The sequence below is a fragment of the Pezoporus occidentalis genome, unplaced genomic scaffold, assembly GCF_034315485.1.
Source record: "Pezoporus occidentalis ecotype Australia unplaced genomic scaffold, CSIRO_AGI_Poc_V1 ctg284, whole genome shotgun sequence".
In the NCBI taxonomy this organism is placed as follows: Eukaryota; Metazoa; Chordata; class Aves; order Psittaciformes; family Psittacidae; genus Pezoporus; species Pezoporus occidentalis.
This window is the reverse complement of record NW_026914763.1, coordinates 237181-260024: the sequence shown is the minus strand read 5'-3', so window position 1 is coordinate 260024 and position 22844 is coordinate 237181. Positions and strand designations below refer to the sequence as shown.

The window sequence follows — 22844 nt, the reverse complement described above, 5'->3', positions numbered from 1 at the left end:
CAGGAGCCAAATAAAGAATAAAACAAAAGGTGAGCCATGCTCAACTAACCCTCCCTGACCTCCACCTCTCAAGCCTTTTCCCTTTTTAATGCAACATACCCAGACATGGTGTTAAGAGATCCAAGGTGGAGCAGAAGCTGTTCTCACTGCATCACTCTTGAGAGAACCAAGAGGCCAAGCAGACAGCAGCACTGGCTTTGATAGCCCTCCTCTAATGGTATCTGTGTAAAATGAAGACAGTTCTCACTGCCCCTAACCTTCACATGTTCTCCCTGAGGAAAAATAAACAAGTAAAACCCAGCTTGCAAGGACCTTAGGAGGGCTGAGAGATGGTAATATTTTATTAAAAAGAAAGTAAATTTTAAAGTAGTACCATAAAAACAAGACAAAACAGAAAAAAAAACCCAGAATAATCTGTAACCAGTGAGCCATTTACCACAGCACAATGGCACCAGCCACTGGTTTGTCTCAGTCTGTGGCCACTGGAGCTTGGAGACACGATTAAAGGGTAGGTACAGGCTCAGCTAAGCATGACAATCCTTCAGGGCAAGGAAAAGTGAGTTGACAACAGCAAAGAGCTGCTCATCCAAGGTTAGGGAAGACCTGGCAGGGGCCATGTTCACTGCAAGGAAGAATCTGTGCCTGTCACCCTGTGCTCTCTGCTACCAGAAAGGAGGCCTGTCAAAATGAGAATGTCAGAGCAGTCCCCGTCCTAGGCTTAGCCAGTGCTGAAGCCTGGCATAAACGCACAATTCTCCCTCTTGCTTAGTGCAATTAACCTGGAAGGACAGCAGCCAAGGAGCAGACCCAGTTCTTCTCTCTGGGTGTTAGCTCCAGCCAGCCGAAGTAGTGAAGAGTAGTGAAGAAAAAGTCCCTTTCTCAGGTTTGTTCCCCCAAGGAAGAGCAGGTGGGTTTCACGGCAGGGTCAGAGTCATGTTCACAGCAGCAGTCTGTGCTGTAGCACAGGAGGTCAGGAGTTTGTTCCATATGTCTCACCGACTCCCTGCAAGGATCAGAGATCACAGGTTTCTACTAGAAATAGCTTCTTCCGTTCCCTTCCTTTCACATAAACCCCTCTGCACTACTCTGACTTTACTTTCCAGTGCCACAAGACCTTTTGGTTTAGAAATCCACCTTCTGTAGCAACACTTCCAGCAAACACAGCAGCAGGGCCAAGCTCTGTGCTTGGTAGCAGTCAAACAACCCCACTATATCACTAAGTCCTATTGGCCAAAGAGATCATTTGGGTCCTGGAGGGAGCTGTAGCTGTGGCTGTCAGCATACTCCTCCCAGAAAATACCAACCCATCGAACGAGTTTGTTCACAGCAGCAGGAACCCTCAAAGCCAAAACGGAAGGATTTGATAGGGACAGAGCTGTTGTCTACGGCTCTCAGAAGGCAACTGCCAAGGACTGCAACCCAAAAAAGAGGTGCAGTAGGAACATGACAAGTTCTTGAACATACATTTCCCTCTCCAAGAGTGGTTACCCAGGAAACATGACAATATTTGTTTCTAATGCTCTTCTCCGCAGCAGCTTTGAGGTAAAAATTAGCTTCTGTAACAAAGACAAAGTTTCCTCAGAGAAGTGGCTCAAAATCTCTGATGCAGACTCTACATCCTGTTTCAATCTCTTCAGACTGGGAAGGAAGCAACTTTGCCTTCACTGACACTCACCAGTTCATAATCCTCCACGTATTTGTATTTCTTCTCTCGATAGTAGTATTTCTTCTTCATGCAGTACAGAACAACAACGTCACACAGCACCGTTGCCTGGTGGACAGGGGAAAAGTTTAAAACAACGATCCTCGCAAGTGAAGCACTAACCCACAGCTGAGTCCAAGAGCAGATAGGTCACTTACCACGCCAAACAGTGCTAAGCCAGAGCCAATGTTAATCATGGTAGGAATGACATCAAATTTTCCTGCCTAGAAGACAGTTACAAGGGTCAATGTGCTTCTCAGCATCTCTGAAAGCCCTCCCCACAAGACCTCCAGGAATTAAGTCACCCACCTTTCCAAACACTATGATATCAAAGCGGATGCCGTAAGCTTTGACAAGTGTCCGTGATTCAGTGCCATTACTATCCCTGAAGTATTTTGCAAACCTAGAGAAAAGATAGGTCAGAGCTTAGCTGGAAAATCTTGAGGTTGCTTATGTGATCATGCAACACTTAGGTGTGCTCCCCATTCCAAGAGGATGGGCTGAACATGATGCTTGTCTCTAGAAGTACCAAAATGATGAAGATGTAATGCAGGCAAGCACATAGAGGAGAAAAGCTCCAAACAGGCGAATTTGAGACAGCGGTTAGCACAAGCCAAATCAGGAAACTTGCAAGGCACAGGAAGGGGAGAAAGCAGAAGGACAGACAGGAAGAAACTCAGCCACACACGAGGATCAGCCCTCTCAGAGAGAGGCAAGCAGGAAGCTGCATGAGTGCAGGTAGCCACGAGAGGGCAGGGCCGGGAGCAGGCAGCACCACTCAACCTGGCACACAAAAGCTGCTCCTTGTCCCGTACAATGTCACTCGCAGGCAAGTGATAGGGAAGGGGGATGAGAATAAGTGAGATCAGACTTACTCCACCGCACGGATGACTAAGCCAGGAGGAAGCAGAGAAGAGGGTGGAAGAAAAGAGGAACGATTGGTAAGGGGCTGCACTATGGTCTGGAGTTAGCAAGAACACTTCAGAACCCATCCCGGCCAGGCTGTGATTTCCTCCAGCCAGTCTCACCCAATACCTCAGTACTTGCAGGCCTGGCACCTCCCAGACACACGTGTTTGTATGACAGCAGCTTCTCAGTGAAACCATTCAGGTTCCATCAAAGAGATCCCCTGTGCTAACTGAGAGTTTGTGGTTCTAAAAGCAAGCATAACCCTGAGCCACATTTCCTCACAAACGGATCTCAGCAAGAGGCCAATCCCTGTTATTACAGCTCTGAGTCTGGATACAACCAGCTACCCAGCTCTGCATTGGTGTTTTACTGGAGGTGCTGGATCTATCCGTACTGGCCACAATGTGTTTATGGTGGATGCTCCTGGTGCAGAGCCACTTTCTAGAGATTGGTTTTTCCCCTGTCCACAGTAAAGGAGATGCTTAGTCTCCAACCTCCACACCCCAGCACTCTCAAACCTCCCCCTGTCAGCACACCCTGCAGCAGTTCTCACATTGCCATGCCCCAGGAGGCTGGCCCAAATGGCCATGCAAATGATGATGTAAAGAGACTGATGCAATCAGTGGAGCTTCACTGACCTTTCCCCTCTGCTGCTGTTTGCACACAGTGAAGATCAGACCTGCCCTGTGTTAACAGCAGCAGAGAAACTCTCCACATTTTACAGCGAGGAGAACCTGCAGCTGTAGGAGCGCAGGCACTTCCTAACACCAGTGGCAGACTGAGCCTCGGGGACACCAGGTGACCCTCCACAGCCACATTACCTGAAGTTGTAGCCAGGTGAGACAGTGTGAGCAGAGTCCTTGTTGTCCAGGCGGCGGAAGGAGTACTTTGGCACACAGTGGGATGCCGCTCTGTCAAGGTTGCAGTCCCAGTTGATCTGCAGCGCCATGACTCCACCCTGTCAAGGGGAGGAGAAGGTGAGCAAGTGCCCAGTCAGCCCAGCACTAGGCTCTCTGCTGACCAGGACCCTGATTTACTGACCCATGTCCCAGTCCCAGTCAAACATTCTTTCCTGCTGCTATAGAAGGGCCTTGCAGATCACCCCACCCAAACAAGCCAAAGCCAAGTATTTGTCAAGCAGAACTCGCTCTAGTCCATCTGGCCAGAGTAACTCACCCTTCTGCAGCTATTCTGTGTCCTGTGGCTGATGCCACGAGGCAGAGGGGGACAACCACCTACCACTCCTCTTCTACACAACTGAGGCCCAATAGAAGGATCTGCGAAATACCTCCACAGCCATTTCCTGGAAGTTCTGCCCTGCAGCTTCAACTATTTTCCCTAAACGAAAGATAGGGCAGAAGGGATCTGTCCGAGAGTCATAGATGCAATTCTTGAGGTAGGTGGAGTTGATATTGGGGAGGATGTTTCGCCTAGAAGGGGAACAGAGAGAGAGATCTGTTGCATTTTCTTCCACTCCTCCAGCTCCCCTTTACTGTACAAGAGCCCAGACAGTGCAAGGGCCCCCACACTATTTACTTGCTGAAGTTGAACTTGGGATACAAAATGTTGTTCTTCACCAGAATGGTGAAATTCTCAGCTCCTTGCAAAAATGCTGGCCTACAAAACAACAGGAAAAGTAAGTAAATGTGCATACTGCTAGCCTCTTCTCAGGAGGGTCGATGCAGAGTAGAACAGAGCACTCACTTGGGTATGTGATAATCATTCTCCACAGGGCACCACGCAAAGACTTCACAGGTCTTAACACTGCTGTTGTATGGTACACACTCCCCAGTCTGGATGCCTAGAAAGTCATGTTAATGGAGATGCCACCAAGGAAAAATACAGAGGCAGCAGATGCCCTGTGATATCTCCTCACTCCATAAGGTAAAAGCTATCTGCTCAGAGGTGAAGTGCCAGTACCAAGACCGCCACTGCAATTTATAGTGAAATTTCAGAGAAAGAAGCATCAGATCCTTTTTCTGAGTCAAATCCTCATCTACATGAAACACTGCTTCACGGGCTCAAGGTCTTGCAAACGCTCTCGCCCTGTTTGCTAACTCACCAAAACACACATCTATCCAGCATCCACCCACCACAGACTAAGCCCATCTGCTCTCCCCCCAGAAGAAAAACTTAAGCTTCCCATTCAGTTTTCTTAGATGTGAGAGAATGAGAACAAGGAGACTGAAGTCAAATTCTGTTTCCTTCACAGCACAGCACACAGAAGGTAAGACACAGCACAGAGGTATCACAACACACTGAAAGGAGCCCTTGCAGCAGGCTTCTTACCACTGCTGTGAGTGCTGGCATACCCTGGAACACAGTTGTTCTTCACCTCGCACTCTGTTTTATCATCTGGAAGCTGGAAAGAAGCAATAATTACACTAAACTCTATGAACTCTCTCCCCCACACTCCCACCCTGACAAGGCAGATATAAGCAGATCCTGTACCTACCTCTGGGCAGCGGCCTTGGCGCTGGTTCAGTGTGAGTATCACATTGGTCATGACAAACACCGTGTTCTCCTCCTGAGCATGCAAAACAAGGAGGAAGTTTCAGAGTGAGTCTGCAAAGAGTATCCAAGGTACTGTGCCAAATGATAGAGCGCAGGTGGCCCCACAGAGGGAACCTGCTTTGGGCAGTGCTGGTGTAGCACTGAAGGAGCAGATTCCCGCGTGTACTGCCTAATGCCACTGCCTTTATGTGGAGGGAGGACTGTAGGACTAGCAACCCTTTCTGTCCTCCCACTTGGCCCAAATTTCCTCATTCACATATGAAAACAGGGATCACACAGCTCCTCACGGAGTCACGAGGCAGAAGCAGAAATCAAGCTCCAGCTGCGAGCCTGAGCACAACTCCCACTCTTTGCAATTATCTATTAGAAATTTGACCAGTCCTTGTTGGTTTCTCCAGGGAGCACAGCTTCCATGATCTTCAAATCTGCACAATTCAGGATCTGTTGTTTGCTGCCTCTCCACCGACACGCAAATAGGATCACTTGGCCAAAATCTGGCTAAATCTGCCACTTTTACCTCACTACACTTCATGCAGAGTGACCCACAACCAGCAGCCCTGAACATACTGCCCACACAGCCCAGATTCACACAGAGTCAATCAGTAACTACAGCAATACCTCCTGTTCAGTTCCGGATCAAGTGACTTGCAGGCTATTCTTGGGGTTTCTGCCAACAAGTTAACTTTGAGTTGTTTGCTTTAGACAGCAGTAAGAAAGAGCACACGTGGTTACTGCTGAAACTCTGTTCCTCAAGCCTGAAAGATTCTCCCTCCTATACAAACACACAGACACTCTTCCTTGAAACAAGCCTCCCCAGGGCTAGGGGTGCAGGTGCTCAACATGATCTGCAGCAAAGCAAAGCTGCTTCATTCTCTCATATCAAGGCCACACTGGAGCCAAAGCTGCTTCAGACCTTGCTGGACTTCGGCAGAGCAATAGCTGGTTGTTAGAACCCCCCCTCTGCATGTGAAAGTGACGGATACCTGAGGAGGGATGACATAGTCAGCCACATCCCAGACCGTGGCTCCCAAGGCAGATGTGTTTGTCAGCGTTACTCCTTTCACCTTTGTGGTTACAGAACTGACCACAGAGTCTGTTTCCTGGTAGCCCTTCTCCCATACAAAGACCCACCTGTCAAAGAAGGATTGCAAGAAAGAAACCATCACGTAAATGCCATAAACCAGCACCGGCAGTGGGAATGTCTCCTTTTTTCGCGTGTCACCTGAAGGGGTCACAAGACAAGCAATCTCCCTTATGTTCCTTTTCTCAGGGTGGTTTGGCAGGGTATAATCACTGCTTTTATGCACATCCTGCCGGGTGAATGTCGACCACCCTCTGGGATGGTCTCCACTCCAGAGGGGTCCTCCCCTGCCTAACAGCTTCCCTGAGCAGCCCTCTTATCCCATTTAAGCCCTGCCACCCCCAGCTTGTCACCTCTTGGTGTCGGCACCCATGGCAATCTCCAGCCTCCCTTCAGCCCTAAGACCTGACACAAAAGAGGGGGTCCCAGCAGCCGGTAGCTGCAGCTGGCTCCCTCCCCTTAGCATCGCAACCGGGGGCTCTCAGCGCGGAGCCGCCCCGGGCCCCCTCCCCGGGGCCGGGGGTCAGGCCGGTCCCGCTCACCCGATCACGTAGGCGAGGATGGCGAGCTGCACCGCGCGGTTGATGAGCCCCACTTTGCGGCTCCGGATCAGCACGATGCGGGGGGTGTCGTACTCGAAGAGGAAGCTCTGGAAAGCAGCGCACGACACCATGGCGGCGGCTGCGGAGGCCTGGGAAGGGCGGGAGCGAGAACGGGAATCCCCCTTAACACGCCGGGCAGCGGCTGCCGCGGGCCCGCGGAACCACAGCGCCCCGAGCAGCCCGGAGAGCGGCCCCGCAGCGTGCCCCGGCTCTGGGCGGGCGGGGCGAGAAGGAGGCAGCGGCTGCCCCGGCTGCTTTCGGCAGGGAAGAGCGGTTCCCCACCGCCCTGACCCCTCCGGGGATAACCCCCGGGGTACCCGAGGCCTCCCGCTGCTGTGCACAGACACCGGGGTTATGGTGGGTCACCCGGAGGAGGATGCTCTCACCCCAGTTGCTAAATAAAGGAGAATTCCCACCCCCCCCCCCCCCATGCTACTCGCTGTTAGCAAGTTTATGGGGAGTTTTTCACCTCTATACTGGTCAAACAGGAGTTAGGCATTACCTGTAAGTCTGCTGCTGTCAGCCCTCCTCTGGGCTACGAAATCTCATAAAGAAGCTGTACATATAACCTCAGGCCATCCTAACACTTCAGACAGCTCAGAGCAAGGACATAACAACTGCCTGTAAGAGGTAGCAGAAGCATAGCTGAAACAGTCATTCTCCCATCCACAATGAGCAAATCCTTTACATTTATAATCTCACAGAATTAATCTTTGCTGCAAAAGCAGAGATCTGCACCACCTAATTCATGCACCTTCCATGATGGTGAGCTGCCCAATGTGATGCTTATTTTAGAAACATCACCATAACCCTTATAATAGCAGGTAGATCATTAGAAAGAGGTGAAGGGAACTGACAAACTGGCAGTGGGAAATCCAGGGAGTATGAAATCATTAAAAGGACTTTAGGTCAGCTACAAGTTAGCAAAACCCTCTATTTATTACAAAAACAGTCAAAATCTAAAGGATTAAAAAGAAAAGGGGAGAGGATAAGGAAGAACATATGCATATAAATGTAAAAGGAGATTAAAATCAGTCTTAAGTGAATATTCAGTGTAATTCTTTCCAAAAGGAGAGTGAGCTCATGTGTCAGAACCGGAACGCATTAATGCCAATTATAATATTTTCCCACTCTAGATATATAATGTGCTGCAATATGAATGCTAATACAATTAATGCATATTACCAGTGAAGATATAAATGCTGTTAGCATAATCTCCCAGCAATGTATTTTAAAATATGTGGGAAATGGAATGGCAAACTGCTGGGTTAGCTCAAAGAACAAAGCTTAGATGAAAGGAGGGCAGAATATATACATTAGCATCCTTCTCACCTTGTTCCGACAAAAATAGAACATGTCCAAGTATAACAAAAAGAAAGGACTGAAAAGGTGTTGGAGCACAGATTAAACTACCCCAAATATGGTGCTCCTCAGCTGCACTCTGCCCTTGCACATCAGTGCACAAAGCAACTCGCACTGAGCTGTTCATGAGGAGGAGGTGAAGGAGGAAAGGCCTGTTTGAAGCTAAGAGCAAACAAGAGGCCAAAATCCAACATTACAGTTTCAATGAGTATGAATGAAATGTCCCAAAATAATACATAGAGACAATAAAAGCACTTTTCCTTGTAATTCCTGAGTTCAAGCTTAAAGGAGCAATAGCAAGAGAACAGCTGGGCCTTTCAGAAAATGCTTCATGTCACTGAAATCATCTAAAATGAGCCTGTTTAGTGTGGATGGACCAGGAGGCCCTCAACAGCGAGTTATGAAACTTTATGTGCTCCATGGCCTCTTTCCAGAGTCTCTCGATCCAGGGCTGCAGGAAGGTGGTGAGGCTGGAGCAGAAAGATGCCCAGGACCACGTTTTCAGGCAATCTCTCTTTCGGACTTCTTTCCTTCAGATGATTCTTGGCTCTATGTTCTTTTCATGGTGCTGGTCAGCTCCTGACTCAGCTGGGATTCTGATGTACAGCAGTGCAAAGGCAGGAGCCTGGAATCTTCCACTATAAGGAAGCCCTAAGAACTCACCCCAGAGCCTAAATTTCCAAACCATTCCCTCAGAGAGTAAAGCAAAGGCAGAAGAAAGCACTTTAGGTCAAAGTATTTGTTCTATGCTGAGCAGTAGGCCACCGTGCCTCTCCAAAGACAGTATATAAGAATCCAGTATATAAGAATTCAGTATATAAGAAATCAGAAGATTTTGGGAAGTCACATGCTTTCTTCTCTTTTCTTTTTAAAGATCTATGAAAGGAAACAAAGGTTAAATGTCCAAGGTAAGTCACAGCATGAGCTCAAGTTGTGCCACATCCTTACTCCATCTTAAAAACAGGGTACAATCTCAGAATCATAGAATGGTTTGGGTTGGAAAGGACCTTGAAATCACTTAGCTCCAACTTCCCTACCACAGGCAGCAACATCTCCCACTAGACCAGCTTGCTCCAACCTGGCCTTGAACACTGCCAGGGATGGGGCAGCCACAGCTTCTCCGGGCACCCTGTGTCAGTGCATCAGCACCCTCACTGGATTGTTTTCCTTATATCTAATCTAAATATCCCCTCTCTCAGTTTAAAGCCATTCCACCTTGTCCTATCCCTACATATCCTTGTAAAAAGCTCCTCTTCAGGTTTCTTGTAGCCCCTTTAGCCACTGGAGCTGCTTTAAGGTCTCTCTGGAGCCTTCTCCCCTCCAGGCTGAACCAGCCCAGCTTTCTCAGCCTGTCTCCAAAGCAGAGCTGCTCCAGCCCTCGCAGCATCTCCATGGCCTCCTCTGGACTCACTCCAGCAGCTCCACATCCTTCTTATGTTGGGGCTGCAAGAGCTGGGCACAGTATTCTAGTTGGGGTCTCACCAGAGCAGAGCAGGAGAATGCCCTCCCTCCACCTACTGGCCACACATCTTTTGGTGCAGCCTGGGACACAGTTGACCTTCTGGCCTGCAAACACACATTGCCAGGGTCATGTTGAGCTTCTCATCAATGAACAACCCACTCACTGGTGTGCTTTGGCTCAGATTCTGCATTATCCTGGTTCCCGTTGGACCCACTGGTGCAGCAGCTGCCAGCATCACAAACTTTCACAGGGTGGCTCTGTGACAACAATTCCCAACATAAATTAAAGAAAAAAGCATTTACTGCTTCATCCAACTGCAGAGAGAATTTACAACAGTGATCCTCCCCATTGGGTTTCTCATTTGACACAGCACAATAGGGATAATGATGATGGATCAGCAGATCTGGAGGAGGATTGTCTTTCTGTGTTGCCATCGCCCACCCTAGCGAAACTGAATCGACACCTCACAAGTTGTTTCAACACCAACGCTCTCCCGCTGGCACATAACCCACCACGGGAGAGCAGCAATTTTTAGCTGACTCTAGACAATACATCCTCTGGCCACAGGACTTACTTCCGTGAGGCAGACAAGAGGAATCTAGTTTTAGCCCTTCAGAATCTAATCTGGAAATATGGGAGGGTGGCAGAAACCTAAATTGGTTTGGAATTATATCCCTTAGTTCTCCCCACTGAAGGAAGGATCCCAAAGGTTAAGTGTTTGTCTTTACCTCAATAATACTGCCCATATTTGCAGTATCTGGGATAGCAAGGCCATGGGGAATTATGGGGACAAGGGAACAGGAAGACATGGTATGGAACTAACTGAAGGAGCAGGAAACTGCAGGAAGTTCAATCATAGACAAAGCAGATTGAAAACAACAGCAAGGATGTGTGAGGAGCTGGCAATGACAAAAGTGCCCATGCCTGAGGGCTTTAATATCATGTTATCCAAGACCAACTCTGAACTCCTGAGCACATCTTAGCATGCTGGATATCAGATATTTTCCATTCTTTGATCCCTAGAGAGTGTCAAGAATCATGTGAGCCTTTACTACCTTCCAGTTTCTTACTCTGTCAAGAACATGACCTGATGCACAGCTCGCATCAGCTTATGGATCAAAAAGCAGTCACAAAGCATGGAACAAAGAAATCCTTTTAAATCTGACAATGAAAAGCTGGCAGCACACACAAAATCATAACATTAAACTGAAAGACATACTAATCCACACAATAATACTAATATCCAACCTCTGATAACAACAACCATATGCCTTCTGCCTCAGACATGCTGTCGGGACTTAAAGTGCTGTTTCATTCTTGACTGGTTTACTTGAGTGATCTCTAAGTCCTGTTCTCCTTCATTTAGATGAGCAATTTGAATGGGAATTTGCTTAGCTGAAGGGACAGAAGGTCAGTTCCAGGTTCAGCAGATCCTCCCAGCTCACTCTGTCACTGCCAATCAGAATTTGTTTTATAGTTGGTTGCCTGATCAAGTATTGAAAGAGTAAACTGTTCCAAGAGGATATGTCTGGTGTAAATGCCATTAGCTCAGCCCTCTGCCTTCTCCCATCTCCAGGTACTCATTTGGATGACAAGAGACATCTAAAGAAAACCACGTTTTCCTCCCTTCCTTTCCTTTCTCTTTGCAGAAAAGCCCCTGATGCTCTGCTTTGCTATCTTGATGTTAACAAACCAGCTCAGAGAAAGCTTTTACTTGATTCCACCCTCTCCTGCACATCCTACTGCGAGCTAAGTTTGGCAGACTTTGAGTGCTTTGAATCAGAGTTCCCTAGATCATGCGATCATTTGCTTCCCATTCACTGCGATCTGATTTGTATTCTCTGAAGGCAGTGAGTCACTCAGAAAAACACACTGTAATGTGTTCTGCTTTCTCCTTGCTGGCACAGACATGAAATGCCCTTTTCCCTGTGCTGAAGGGTTCCACAGTCTGTGGCCAAGACGTGTTTTATTGGCCAGCTCTCAGCCTCTGAAGCCTGCAGGACACTTAGGGTTTATTTGAAAGTTCTCCTCATTTTCCAGGATCGGAGGTTTTCTCTAGCCCTAAGGGGAGAGGTGACTTCACATCTGTTCTTGATGGCATAGAAGCCTTCTCCTCTGTAACAGCTCAGAACTGAGCTGTTAAGTAAGAGCTTTCTTGATCACTGGCTGAAGCCTTGCTCCCTTGCACCTCAAGTAGTTATTTTCTTTTGGAAGGCTAAAGGCTGTTTGCATGTGTCCATCACAAAAATCCCTTTGGAACCAAGAGGAAATCAATAGGGCTTCCTGCAGCCAGAGGCTATAAGCTGTCTAAAGTAGCTTTCCTGACTTGCCGGGCAGCCAGGCGGCAGGGGGAGCAGCATTCTCTACCTGTTCTATTTCTCTCTTTTCTGCTATTGATATTTGGTGGCTTTAGGACACTGGGTTGGTGGACCTCTGATGTGATAATATTTTACATTCTTATGACATGTCACTGATGTCAAAAAGGGTTCTCTTGAAATATATTAACTATCATTTAAGGATCATTTAATATAACATAACTATCAGAAGGATCATTTCTAACTCTCTCCCCCTCACTCACTTGGGTAGTTCTGAAACCAGCAACTCTGTTTATACAAGCTGGCACTCCAGCTCAGCAGCATGGCAGGGTTTGTGTATGATCTTTGCCAAAACATCCATGCTTGTTTTAGATAGTATTATGCTCAATCTATTCACTGCTCTTCAACGTTCACTGTCCTTGCTTTTTAAATAGCTGCACTGAACTACTCTGCCCCTCGTTTTAATTTTGGAGAGATTAGAGAATGACATTTCCTTGCCAATAAACCCCTTGATTGACAAATGGTCAGGCCACCAGGATGTGGTCTGGCATCAGGCACACTCTGCCAGCAGCTTGTATTCAGCCAGTGAGCCTGTGCTGCTCACTTTCTGCAGCAGAGATTTCAGCTGAACTGCAGCAAAATAATCTTTCTGCAGACTGGTATTTTGATGTTTAAAGGATTAAAAATGTGGGGCAAACCCATTCTTGGCATTTTGACCCCAGTGTTAACCTGACACTAAACATCTTCAAAACTACTCCACTGTCTTCTTCCAAAAGCCTTCTCAGAAACTGCTTTGCCTATAAAAATGTTGCTAGCCTTAGGCTCAGAGCTCTGTCAGGTGGGTTGCTAGGTCAGAGGGAACACCTCTTTGGTCTGTGTTTTCACAGCTCCAGCACAGTGCAGCTTTGGAACACGCTGGCGGCTCCTAGACAGTTATGGCACTCATGTTAGCATCACAAAAGGATGAAAACCCATAGTGTAGTAATAGTTATGCTGCGAGTCAAAAAAAGAGAGTGCTGTTACAAAAGAATTTTGACCTAGATCTGAGGGACCACTTTACAACATGCTGATAAGCACTGGATAAATGCTTTGTGTAATTATTTACAACTGGAGTCACAGCAGGATTTTTTTGTCAAAACTTCTCATAAATCTGCTATGTGCACACAGACCTGAAAGCTCTGATTTGCTTTTGAGTTAATCGTAATTCAGTGAACTGTGAGGTTACCCAGATGGAAGAACAACACCTTGTTATTTTATTTGTGTTCACTGCTTTGGGAAACTCACAAGTTTAGGTAATTTCAAGCCTCAGCTTCTATATCGTGGAATCTGCTCCAGCTATTCTGTGAACACTTGCTGGAAATTTCTAGGCCTTTCAACGCAAAATCTCCTGCAATACAATCATGCTCATTTGGAAGATGACCATCATGATACATCTACACAAGTGCAGCAACTGCAGGTTAAGGGCATGACTACAAGAGTGAAGGAGAATCAAACATCATTCCAAGTCATCATTCCCCACACCTCATCACACCCTTGCTTCAATATGGTTTAGGATTTAGGATCCACTTGAGTAGAATCAAAAGATGACCATGAGTGACAGCTTTGTATAGGATCTATTTAAATGCACTGTGCTTTATAAAAGGGCCTCTGTGTGCTATAATAGTGGCAAAATAATATCAACTCTGTCAACATGGGTCCAATAGGTGAGATGTTAAAGCACATTTAATTCTTGAAGACTGAGCTTACTTTGCTTCTCACACAATCAGTTCCTGAACCTGGAACAATTCCATTACATGTCAGACAGCAAAATGTACAACAAGAGCATTAAGTAAATGCACTAATTAATGTTTTAACACTGAGCATGAAAAAAAAAATAGTGGTATCACAGACCTTCACTGCCGCCTCAGAGAATTCCTCTTGTGCTTCCAGAAGGGTATCTCCCAGATGGAAAACTGGACAGAGCGAAGAACTGATCTTGTAAGTGCAGGAGGTATTTAAATTTGGTGGAATATTTAGGCTGTGAAGAACACACACAGTTGTTTAATTTCAAAGCAAGCTGGAGCAGCTACAGATACAGGTAAGGAACTTCACACTTACTAGAACCTGCGTGAAACGTGCTCAGTTTGTAAGAATATGAGCTTTTGATTTTGTAGCTACCAGATGTATACATCCCTCACCGGGATCTGGGAATCAAGATGAATTCTTTTCTCTTTGGATATTATCACCAGCACAGTTTTACCTGTGTAAACTAAATACCTTCACCTTATAATGTGAAGCACATGTCTGTTGTGCTGTATTTTAGTGATTTTACCCTAACATAAACCAGTGTATCTGACTGAACAACTCTGTTGCCCAGTGTATGAGAGAAACAGTGTTTTTCTGGGAGACTCTATTCCTAAGCTCTCCTGATTTCTCTTGCTTCCTGAAGGATTAACAGGGCTAAAGAATTACAGAAACTTGATATTTGTCACTTGAGCAGATACAGATCTAAATTCACAACCTTTTTTATTAAAGAAGGTGCCCATTTATACAAGCAGTTTTTTCCAAGCACAACTACTCACTCTTCAGAAAACACTGAGGAATGTTTGCACTTCCATGGTGTAATTAAAGTTTGGGAAGTGAATGTTGTTCTTTGTTAGCACAATGAAGTCTTCAGAACTCCTCAGAACAGCAGTCCTAAAAAAGAAACATCAAATTAACTAACTTTTTTATTTAACTTGAACACAAGAGTTAATGTTATGCTACTTTACTATTACCTGGAAAGCTGTCAGTAGGAGGAATAAGTTGCTAAGAATAACACATTGAAATGCACGGAGTTAGGTGGCTCAGGGGATCAAGAAAGATATAGGTTGTTTTCTTAGTTTGAGATTGTTCCCTCTCTATTGCATTTGTTTGTGTGGGCCAAGTCTAACTGGAGTCTCCATACGCAGCTGTGTCTCAGGAGACTTCTCATATAAATCTTGCTATAGAATAGTAGTAAGAACCACCTGACAGCTGATGATTTCTGTACAATGAATTGGCAGTTTCATTGCTGGTCCCCAGAGTCAGGTGGCCATTTAAACCAGAGCTGTCCAGCTAGCGACAGTGAAACAATGAACCATGTGCTCGATCCTACAGGATGCCTCTGGAAGTCAGGTATCAATCACATCATCAAACATTGTCCTGCCTTTCTAGCAGATTCCCATTTGAGGACCTCCCTTGCAGTGGTTTGTGCCACTAAAATATACAGGTGGGGTGGGATGCAAACACAAGGGAAAGCAGGCTGCCAATCTGACCCTTCCTCAAAAGGGTGATATCTCAGAAGCTGATGTGGCACAAAAGAAGGCATTTTCCCCACAAGTTGCCAGCTGGGTAACCTTGGTCTAGACTGTGTGAGACAACCTCTGCTATATCCAGGACCTTCCAAGGCTATCTAAAAGTAAGAGATACAGTTTTTAGCACTATTTGTCTAGCATAGGGACTATGCTGAACTGGAATACTGGCATTGTTCCATTTTAAGGATGAGCCAGGAATATCTTAATTTCCATTAAGACAGCCATTCCAAAGAGGAAACCCAGTCTTCAAAGCAGTCACCCACATAAAGGACAGTGCTTCTAAGACAGAGTATTTTTTCTATCATTGTATTCTGAGCAATGCCTCTGCATCAGAGATCTGTGATGACAAGAAATACATTAGCTGGATGACACGTAGCTTCCATGAGGGACTGCTCATGAGTGTCTTCTAAACCACGGCAACGAATGAGACTTGACTGCAAACCAAATTAACATTTGTGGATGACACGAAAGTCACTGATGAGTCTCAGTGTGTAACAGTCAAGACATTAATAACATTTTAATTTTTAAAGAACTGAAAATGAATGAACCGATAATGTGAAACTGTCCATAATTCTTCTGCTGGAAAACATCTGGAATCTGATCCAAAGCTCTTCTGAAAAAGGTGCTGTAAAGAACTGTCCTTCAGCCAGATAATCCAACAACTGTGCCCAGCCTCAGGCAGAAATGAATAATCAGTCTTCTTGCTAACATGCAATGGCTTTGTTCAGCTCCTGCCATAACTAAGAGGAAGGAAAAGGGGGCCTCCTATATAGCTCATGAAACTTACCTTTCAAAGGCATTTGGACAATAAAGACAATCATGGGTGTAACCAAAGCCCAACACTGCTACCTCAGTATCTCAACCAGACAGCAAAGCTTCCTGGGCTCTGACCTTGGTCTTAGGTATTGTTCTGGCAGAAAACAAACACGCAACTTTGCTTTTTAGTGATTCCTTATTTTAACCTTGCCAATGGAACTTGTGAAGGAACTTTATACATCAGAGGTTTGGATCGAACCTCTCAACCATTGTTTTTGGTCCCTGGTAGTGACCGACTCCTGGCACCTCAGAGGAAGGTCACAAAACAAGACAGAATGTGTCAACTGTGCCATGTAATTAAAGGCAAAATTCCCTCTGTAACTTCCACAGCAGTGAGCCCACACAGTGTGACATTTAAAACTGACTGGCAGTCACTGAAACTTCACAAAGAACCCTAGGATTTCATTAACTCAGGAAGCTCGTGCATATCTTCCCCGGATGCTGTATGAACAATTACAGCCTTCCTGTTGTTGGACAAAGCCTTTTTCAGATCCCAACTCTGTCTACAGGAGACAAGAATGGCAATTCTTTCAAAGACCTGAAGAAAAGCCAGCAGAAGGAGCTGCAGGAGGCATTGTGGGCTCTGGAAGGGACCTGGCAGTGGAAAAACTGCTCAGTCTCTGCAAAAAAACCCGAATTAGGGAAAAGATGGGATACATGCATAGAATCATGCTTGTACCTTTTAAAAGGAATGAGTTAATAGAAGTGATAATTGACCTAGTTTCTTGCACATATACTTCAAAGCTGCTTCATTTGCTCTCTTAGAGGATAATTTGCATCATTTCAATTGAAATCAAATCCTGTATAGGCTTTTTCATGCTTTGGCTGGTACAGAATAGAAATAGAACATTTTCATCTTAGAACACTGTACGGTCACAGGGTTACAAAAAAAGATGGCTATGAGGCCCCTGCACCCTTCTTCCTAGGTCACAGCAGCATTGTTCCATGGAGCCCTTTTCCTAGAGTTTTCTCCAGCTCACTGCTACAGATTGCCAGCACTGAGGTTTTCATCATCTACCTAGAGCGGACAGAGAGACTGTTTGTTCTTCAGCCTGACATGGATCCCCAAACACTAGCTGCAGCACAATGTGCAGACAACCAACCTACCCCTACTGTTCTGGGAGGAGGAAGCAACCTCACTGTGAGAATTGAGCCCACAAAGAACTTCTACACTATAAAGCCTTAAGCCTTGCAGAGGAAACCCCAAGTTAGGGAACTTTTTCTTTCTATCCCTGATTAAACCCATCTTACATTGATGCATTTTCCTTGACATTTGAGTTAACGAGCCAAATGCCTCTAGTGAATTCAAGAGGAGCCTGTGACATCTAAAACTGTTTATATGGCAGCTGCATGATGATACAAAGTGTATCAGGGAAGCTATGACTTCACTGCAGAATCATACAGCAGGACAGATTGTTAGAAGTAATTTACTTAGATATTATGAGTGTTAACAGTATGGCTGTGAAGGAAATAGCTGCTTTATGTACATGAGATTTATATGTGCCTAGGCAAAGGGATTATCCTAAAATATCATGACTTTGTCAAAATAAATCCTTCTTTTGACATAAAATAAATGCAGATTGCACTTACCCAGAGGTGTTTCCCAGGGATTCCACAGGGCACCATGCCCTGACCTCACAGGTTTTAACAGTATCATCATAATTCACACATCTTCCTGATGGAATTCCTGTAGAGAAACAAGCTCTTACTTAGCAAAGACAAGAATTTTTCACTAATTATAGACAGTTTCAAGACATCAGTGGATTCCTCCCTCAAATGTAAGACAGGGGGCTTGACATTTCAGACTGTTACAGCTTTCTATAGGAGGAAGCTGTAAGAACTACCTAAACCATGGTCCTGCCACACCTCATCAATCCTTATTCAGCCATTGGCTTGGGTCAACCAACAGTGCTTGTCGTTATTTGGGCTGAGGGTGAAGTAATTTCCTTCACAGTTTTACATGCAGTTACATATCTGAGTCTTGGAATAGACTCAGAAACCAACTGTTTCGGTCAAAAGTTTATGTAAATGTGAGTGACTAAAACAAGGATATAAAGGTGGGCAGAAAACCTTAATTCTTTTTGCACTCCTAGAAATCAACATTTTCTGTGAGTGTTTGGTCTTTACCAGGGAATGTGATAATTACATAATAGAGCAATATAAATATCTCTCATACCTATGTAAGAAGTCTTACTCAGCTGCAATGTAAAAGTACCAAATAATAAGAGAAAATAACACTGCAGAGCAGGTATAATCCTTACTAATTATTTGGCTTTTTGGATATAAAGGCTCAGCTACCTGCAAAAATAGGAAAAAGCCCTTTCCTTGCCTACAATAATATTTTCCTTTATTATTTCTGCCTTTTCCCATTTTTCACACTCTCTTCTATATTATGAAGCACAATAATAGTGGAATATTTAATTCTTTATTTATTAACAGTCCCATACTTTTGCCAGTGAAAGTCAACATCACCAGGAAGGACAAGAAGGCTGCTTCTGCTCTAACTCCCCATGACAGACATCCACATTCTACCTGGCTCAGACAGGAAAAAAGGAGGAATGGAAGACTTGGCTTTAGACATTGGTGACTCCAGTGTAATGTAATCACGCTAAATAAGATTAGAGACATGTCAGGAAAGCAACCAGATGTATCAATGGAAGTTGATACTGGACTGACATTAAGACTTGCCTGCATTGGTGTATTCTGCTGTATCCCAGATCCTGTCCTTTGTGTAAGCAACTCCTCTTGCACTAGTGCAAATCCAGCTGTTAATTTCATCTATCTCCTATGGAGTCTGCAAGTGATGACAATACAACTGTCAAATAAAACAGAATGGACAAGTAAGTCCGCAATGATAAACCAGGTCAGCTTCTTTCTATCATTCTAGGATAAAATGCCCTGCAATATAAAAGTCAGATGGACATTTTCAAGTGACTGAGAGCCTTTCTGAGTGAGACACCTGCACCAGCTGGACCAAAGTCCCTTGGTTTCACTTCTGCAACTTTTGGTTTTGTCAGAAGCAAACTGATATACGCAACAAGAGAATTTCTATTTTCCCATCCTAAATGATACAGGCAACCTGAGGTGACATCCTGGCTCCTCAGATGCCATTTGTGAAACACAAATTAACTGCAACAGGGCTTGATGTCATGCCAATACTTTCACCCATGTTGAGATGTTACGTGCCTAGACTTGGACTTCTATCCCAAACTGTAACATCCTCTCCATGGGTTTTTTTTTTTAAGAAAGCTTAAAATACTTAGTCCTTAGCTTTCCAGAGTGACTGGGTTTGTGCTTCATGCTGACTGCTTCAAAAAACCTTGGCCTAACATTTTTACTTTCCCATGAATTGAATGTGTTAATAAAAGAAGGAAGGATGCCTCTGTTTTTAAGCTGACAGGAAAGCCATAGAGCTCATCTAACTCATGAAAGCACTGTCAACTTTGAAAGCCCACTGTATGTTCAGAAGATACTTTCTACATTACATAAAAGTGATATAAAAGGTTTGCTTTGAAAAACAAGCCATAAGAGCTAGCACCATTTCAGTTTGACAACAGACTGTTCTGAAGGGAGATAAAATAGTATCTGGAGAACAGAAATACAAAGCAGCTGATCAATGTTCCTTTATTTATATCCTCTATTATGATGAGTCTTTTCCTCCTGGAGAACAGCTCTTTGGGATAACCATGTTGTTGGAAACTGGCAGCTCTGAGCAGCAGTAGGTGGGTATAGTACCTTAGTAAGGCAACTTGAATTTCCTGCAGACTTGATTCTGCGTGAGATTGGGATCACTGCTCTCAATGTCCTGGCTTGCTGCCCTCCCATGAGAATGAAACCAACTTCATGAACTTCAGCAGACTTTGTTCAGCAAACACTTATCACAGAGAACAGGCCTAGTTTGGCAGCAAAGAGGAAAATATGCCCTTTAGAAGCAATCAATTATTGCATATTCCTAAAACATCTTATTGTTCCTGAAAGCTAGTGCAAGGCCTGAGTGGCCATTTCATCTGATCCTGAATAGGAGACTCCACAGAGCAGGTTCTAATCTCAGAAGCACTGGTGTAAATCTGAGATTATTCCATGGAGTTATTTTGGGTTTTCAGACAAGAAACAAAACTGCAAGTGTTTTTTAGAGGAAGCTTAGTTAACTCTGCCCAAGCAACTCCGCCTTGTTAGATAACATTCTATGCCACACTCTTACCACAATGTTCCCACAACCACATCCACCTTCCAGGAATGGTCTAATACCAGATCAATGATCCTGTTTGCTGCCACAAAACTCAAAGTGCTGAAAGCCAAGCTGTAACCAGACAACCCCCAATACATTTGCTCAGGCCTTATGGAATCAGTAACTGCCCAAAGAGCCACATCCTTCAGTCTGCTCACAGAGAAACCACTGTAATTCCCCCTGGAGCTCCAGAGCTGAGTGTTCAGCACTGTTCCTGTCACCTTCTGCTGGTGGCATCATCTCTTCTAAGTACTACCAGACTTTGCCAGTCTGAAGTAACCCCGGGACAATTGCAGAGATGAAGATAAATGGATGGAAGCCAGCATCACGCTGATCTCCTTCTAAGCCTGACTCTCCACCACCCAACACTTTGCACCAGTGCAAAGAAAATGTAACGCACTAGTGCAAAGAAAGTGTAATGCAGTTCTGGACTGGAAAGACACATGCAGCACCCACTTCACAGGGCTGACAATGGCCATGGAAGGCAATGGTAAAGCAAGCTTTTGGGTCACCAATGGCCACAGAAATCTCCAGTTTCTTATCTCACATTGCATGCGACACTGTGCTATTTGCTCTTAAATCGGTTTTGTATCAGGTCATGGGATTACAAGGGAGTGACAAAGTCACTACTTCTCTTAGCAGAGCCAAGGCATGGCACATACTTTGGCTGCAGCCTCTTCAACTACACAGAGCCATGCACAAGCCAGACCTGGTCAGTGTGCTGCAAACCAACATTGGTATCTGGTCCAGGGGATCAAGAAGCATTTGTGAGGCCACCATCCACACTGAAAACACAGGAGGTGAAGCTGTAAAGATGCAGAGCTGTTAAGGTGGAACCTGTAAATCTCAGGCTCAGAGTCTGAAAGACAAGAGTATTAGCTCAGAGTCCATTAGACCCAGATTAAAAGGACCAGGGTCTTGCAGCAGAAGACCCACACACAGCACAAAATACACAAACCCTACAACAAAGATCTAATGTTTTTCTTCCAATCCTTTAGTATTTTAAATCATCCAAGATGCTACCTATGGCTGTAGTCATGGCAAGACACTCAGAACCAGACAGGCTTCTTGATGTTGGCATTGTCTTAAATGCTTTAGCAAACAGAAACAAGGTCCTTAGGCTTTTGCTCATCACAGTCCACACTGCTGGCTTGGTATCAGTGCCACTTCAGCAAGAAAAATCCTGCTACAGAATAAGAACTGAAAAAGCTGCAAGTGAGAACTAGAAACATGGGATGCATTTTGCTGCTAGAAGAGCCACAGAGAAATTGATTTTTAATAGAACAGTCAGACTTACTATTATGTGTACATACACATAGCACTATTTATAATAAGAGAGACAAACAAGATGGCTCAGATTGTAGAAGAAAAGCAGGAATAAGTGTTGCCTTCTCTTCCTAAACACTCTTGTTTTCACAGTAACATCCTTCCTCTGTCTGGGATCTGACCTCAGCAGCTCATCGAGACATATTCCTCTTCTTGCCCTTGATGTTCCCATATAAGGTGAGCTCTCTTTGCTCATGGAGCATGATTTGGATTTGCTCAGGTTTCGTTCCACTCTGATTTGCTGCCTCTATGGCCAAGCTCTCTCAGTTTTGCAAGGCAGTCATCCACACAGCAGTAGCTATAAAGGGAGGAGAAAGTCAGGAGGGAGCAATGAAGCCAAGCCTGCAGATCTAAAGAGCTCCAGATAGTTTATTTGCAGGCTCCATTCCCTTCCTTCCACATGTCACCTCTGCATGATCCCTTTTCAATTAGCAGCTTCCATAAGCCTTTCGTAAGCAATAGGAAACATAAACCCTATCCAGAGAACTGGATGGAACTCTAGGGCTGAACTGTGATAATAAGTCTCACGTCATCAGGAAACTGCTTGAAATCCTATATCACTCTCCATGCAAATTAACTTGGGAATTTGGAAAAATACACAACAAATATATATGAACACTTTGACTCTGCAAGACTTGATCCAGCTACTGCATTGCCCCAGCTAAGATAACTTAAGACCAGTTAAGCATCAAACAAATATCTCAGCTACTTCCTGTAATATTTACCCAGGGCTGCACTGAAACTATCATCTCTTTCATGCCTGTGAAGATTCTGTTGTGATACAGAGGTCAAGATGTGGAGCTTAGCCTTCATTTTCTTTTTAGACAGTATGAAAATTCAGACACCACTAGAGACTTTAAGTATCAAGCAGTAGTAGGCAGGCAGCCTGGGCTAACAGTGTGGCTGCTTTGAATAGCACAAAACTGTTAGAGGAAAGGATCATGAAAACATAAAACTTTAAGGACAAGAGAGGATCCCTGATACTTTCCCCAAGTGGGGAAGTCCCATAGAACTGACCTCCAACATATGGTTTTGCTCCTGCCTTCAATCACTTGAGCTTTCAAATAGGAAAGCAAGCCAGAGCTCAGGCAGTCTAGTTCTAATGGTGTTTGGTCACAGAGGTCTCCTTCCCCATGAGTCAGGACAATCAGACTTCATGGGTTTCCACCATGACAAAGCTAAACAATTTCACCATCATTTTTTCTTCTTATCT

General features: G+C 44.9%; 1 protein-coding gene across 2 annotated transcripts; it reads right to left on the bottom strand.

The window, feature by feature from the left end:
• Positions 1-323: 323 nt before the first annotated feature.
• On the bottom strand, positions 324-7421 carry P2RX4 (purinergic receptor P2X 4). Of its 2 annotated transcripts, XM_062625910.1 has the most exons (13): positions 7311-7421; positions 6749-6897; positions 6109-6256; positions 5067-5138; positions 4901-4973; positions 4316-4412; positions 4148-4228; positions 3900-4041; positions 3433-3569; positions 2012-2105; positions 1861-1926; positions 1676-1771; positions 324-1003 (listed from the first exon to the last, which is right to left on the bottom strand). In XM_062625910.1, exons 2-13 carry the CDS (start codon positions 6877-6879, stop codon positions 971-973), a joined length of 1170 nt encoding a protein of 389 aa, XP_062481894.1. In that variant the 5' UTR covers positions 6880-6897; positions 7311-7421; the 3' UTR covers positions 324-970. The 2 variants fall into 2 exon arrangements, with proteins under 2 accessions (XP_062481894.1, XP_062481893.1); XM_062625909.1 differs by lacking the exon at positions 7311-7421 and having other exon boundaries at positions 6749-7003.
• Positions 7422-22844: the final 15423 nt, after the last annotated feature.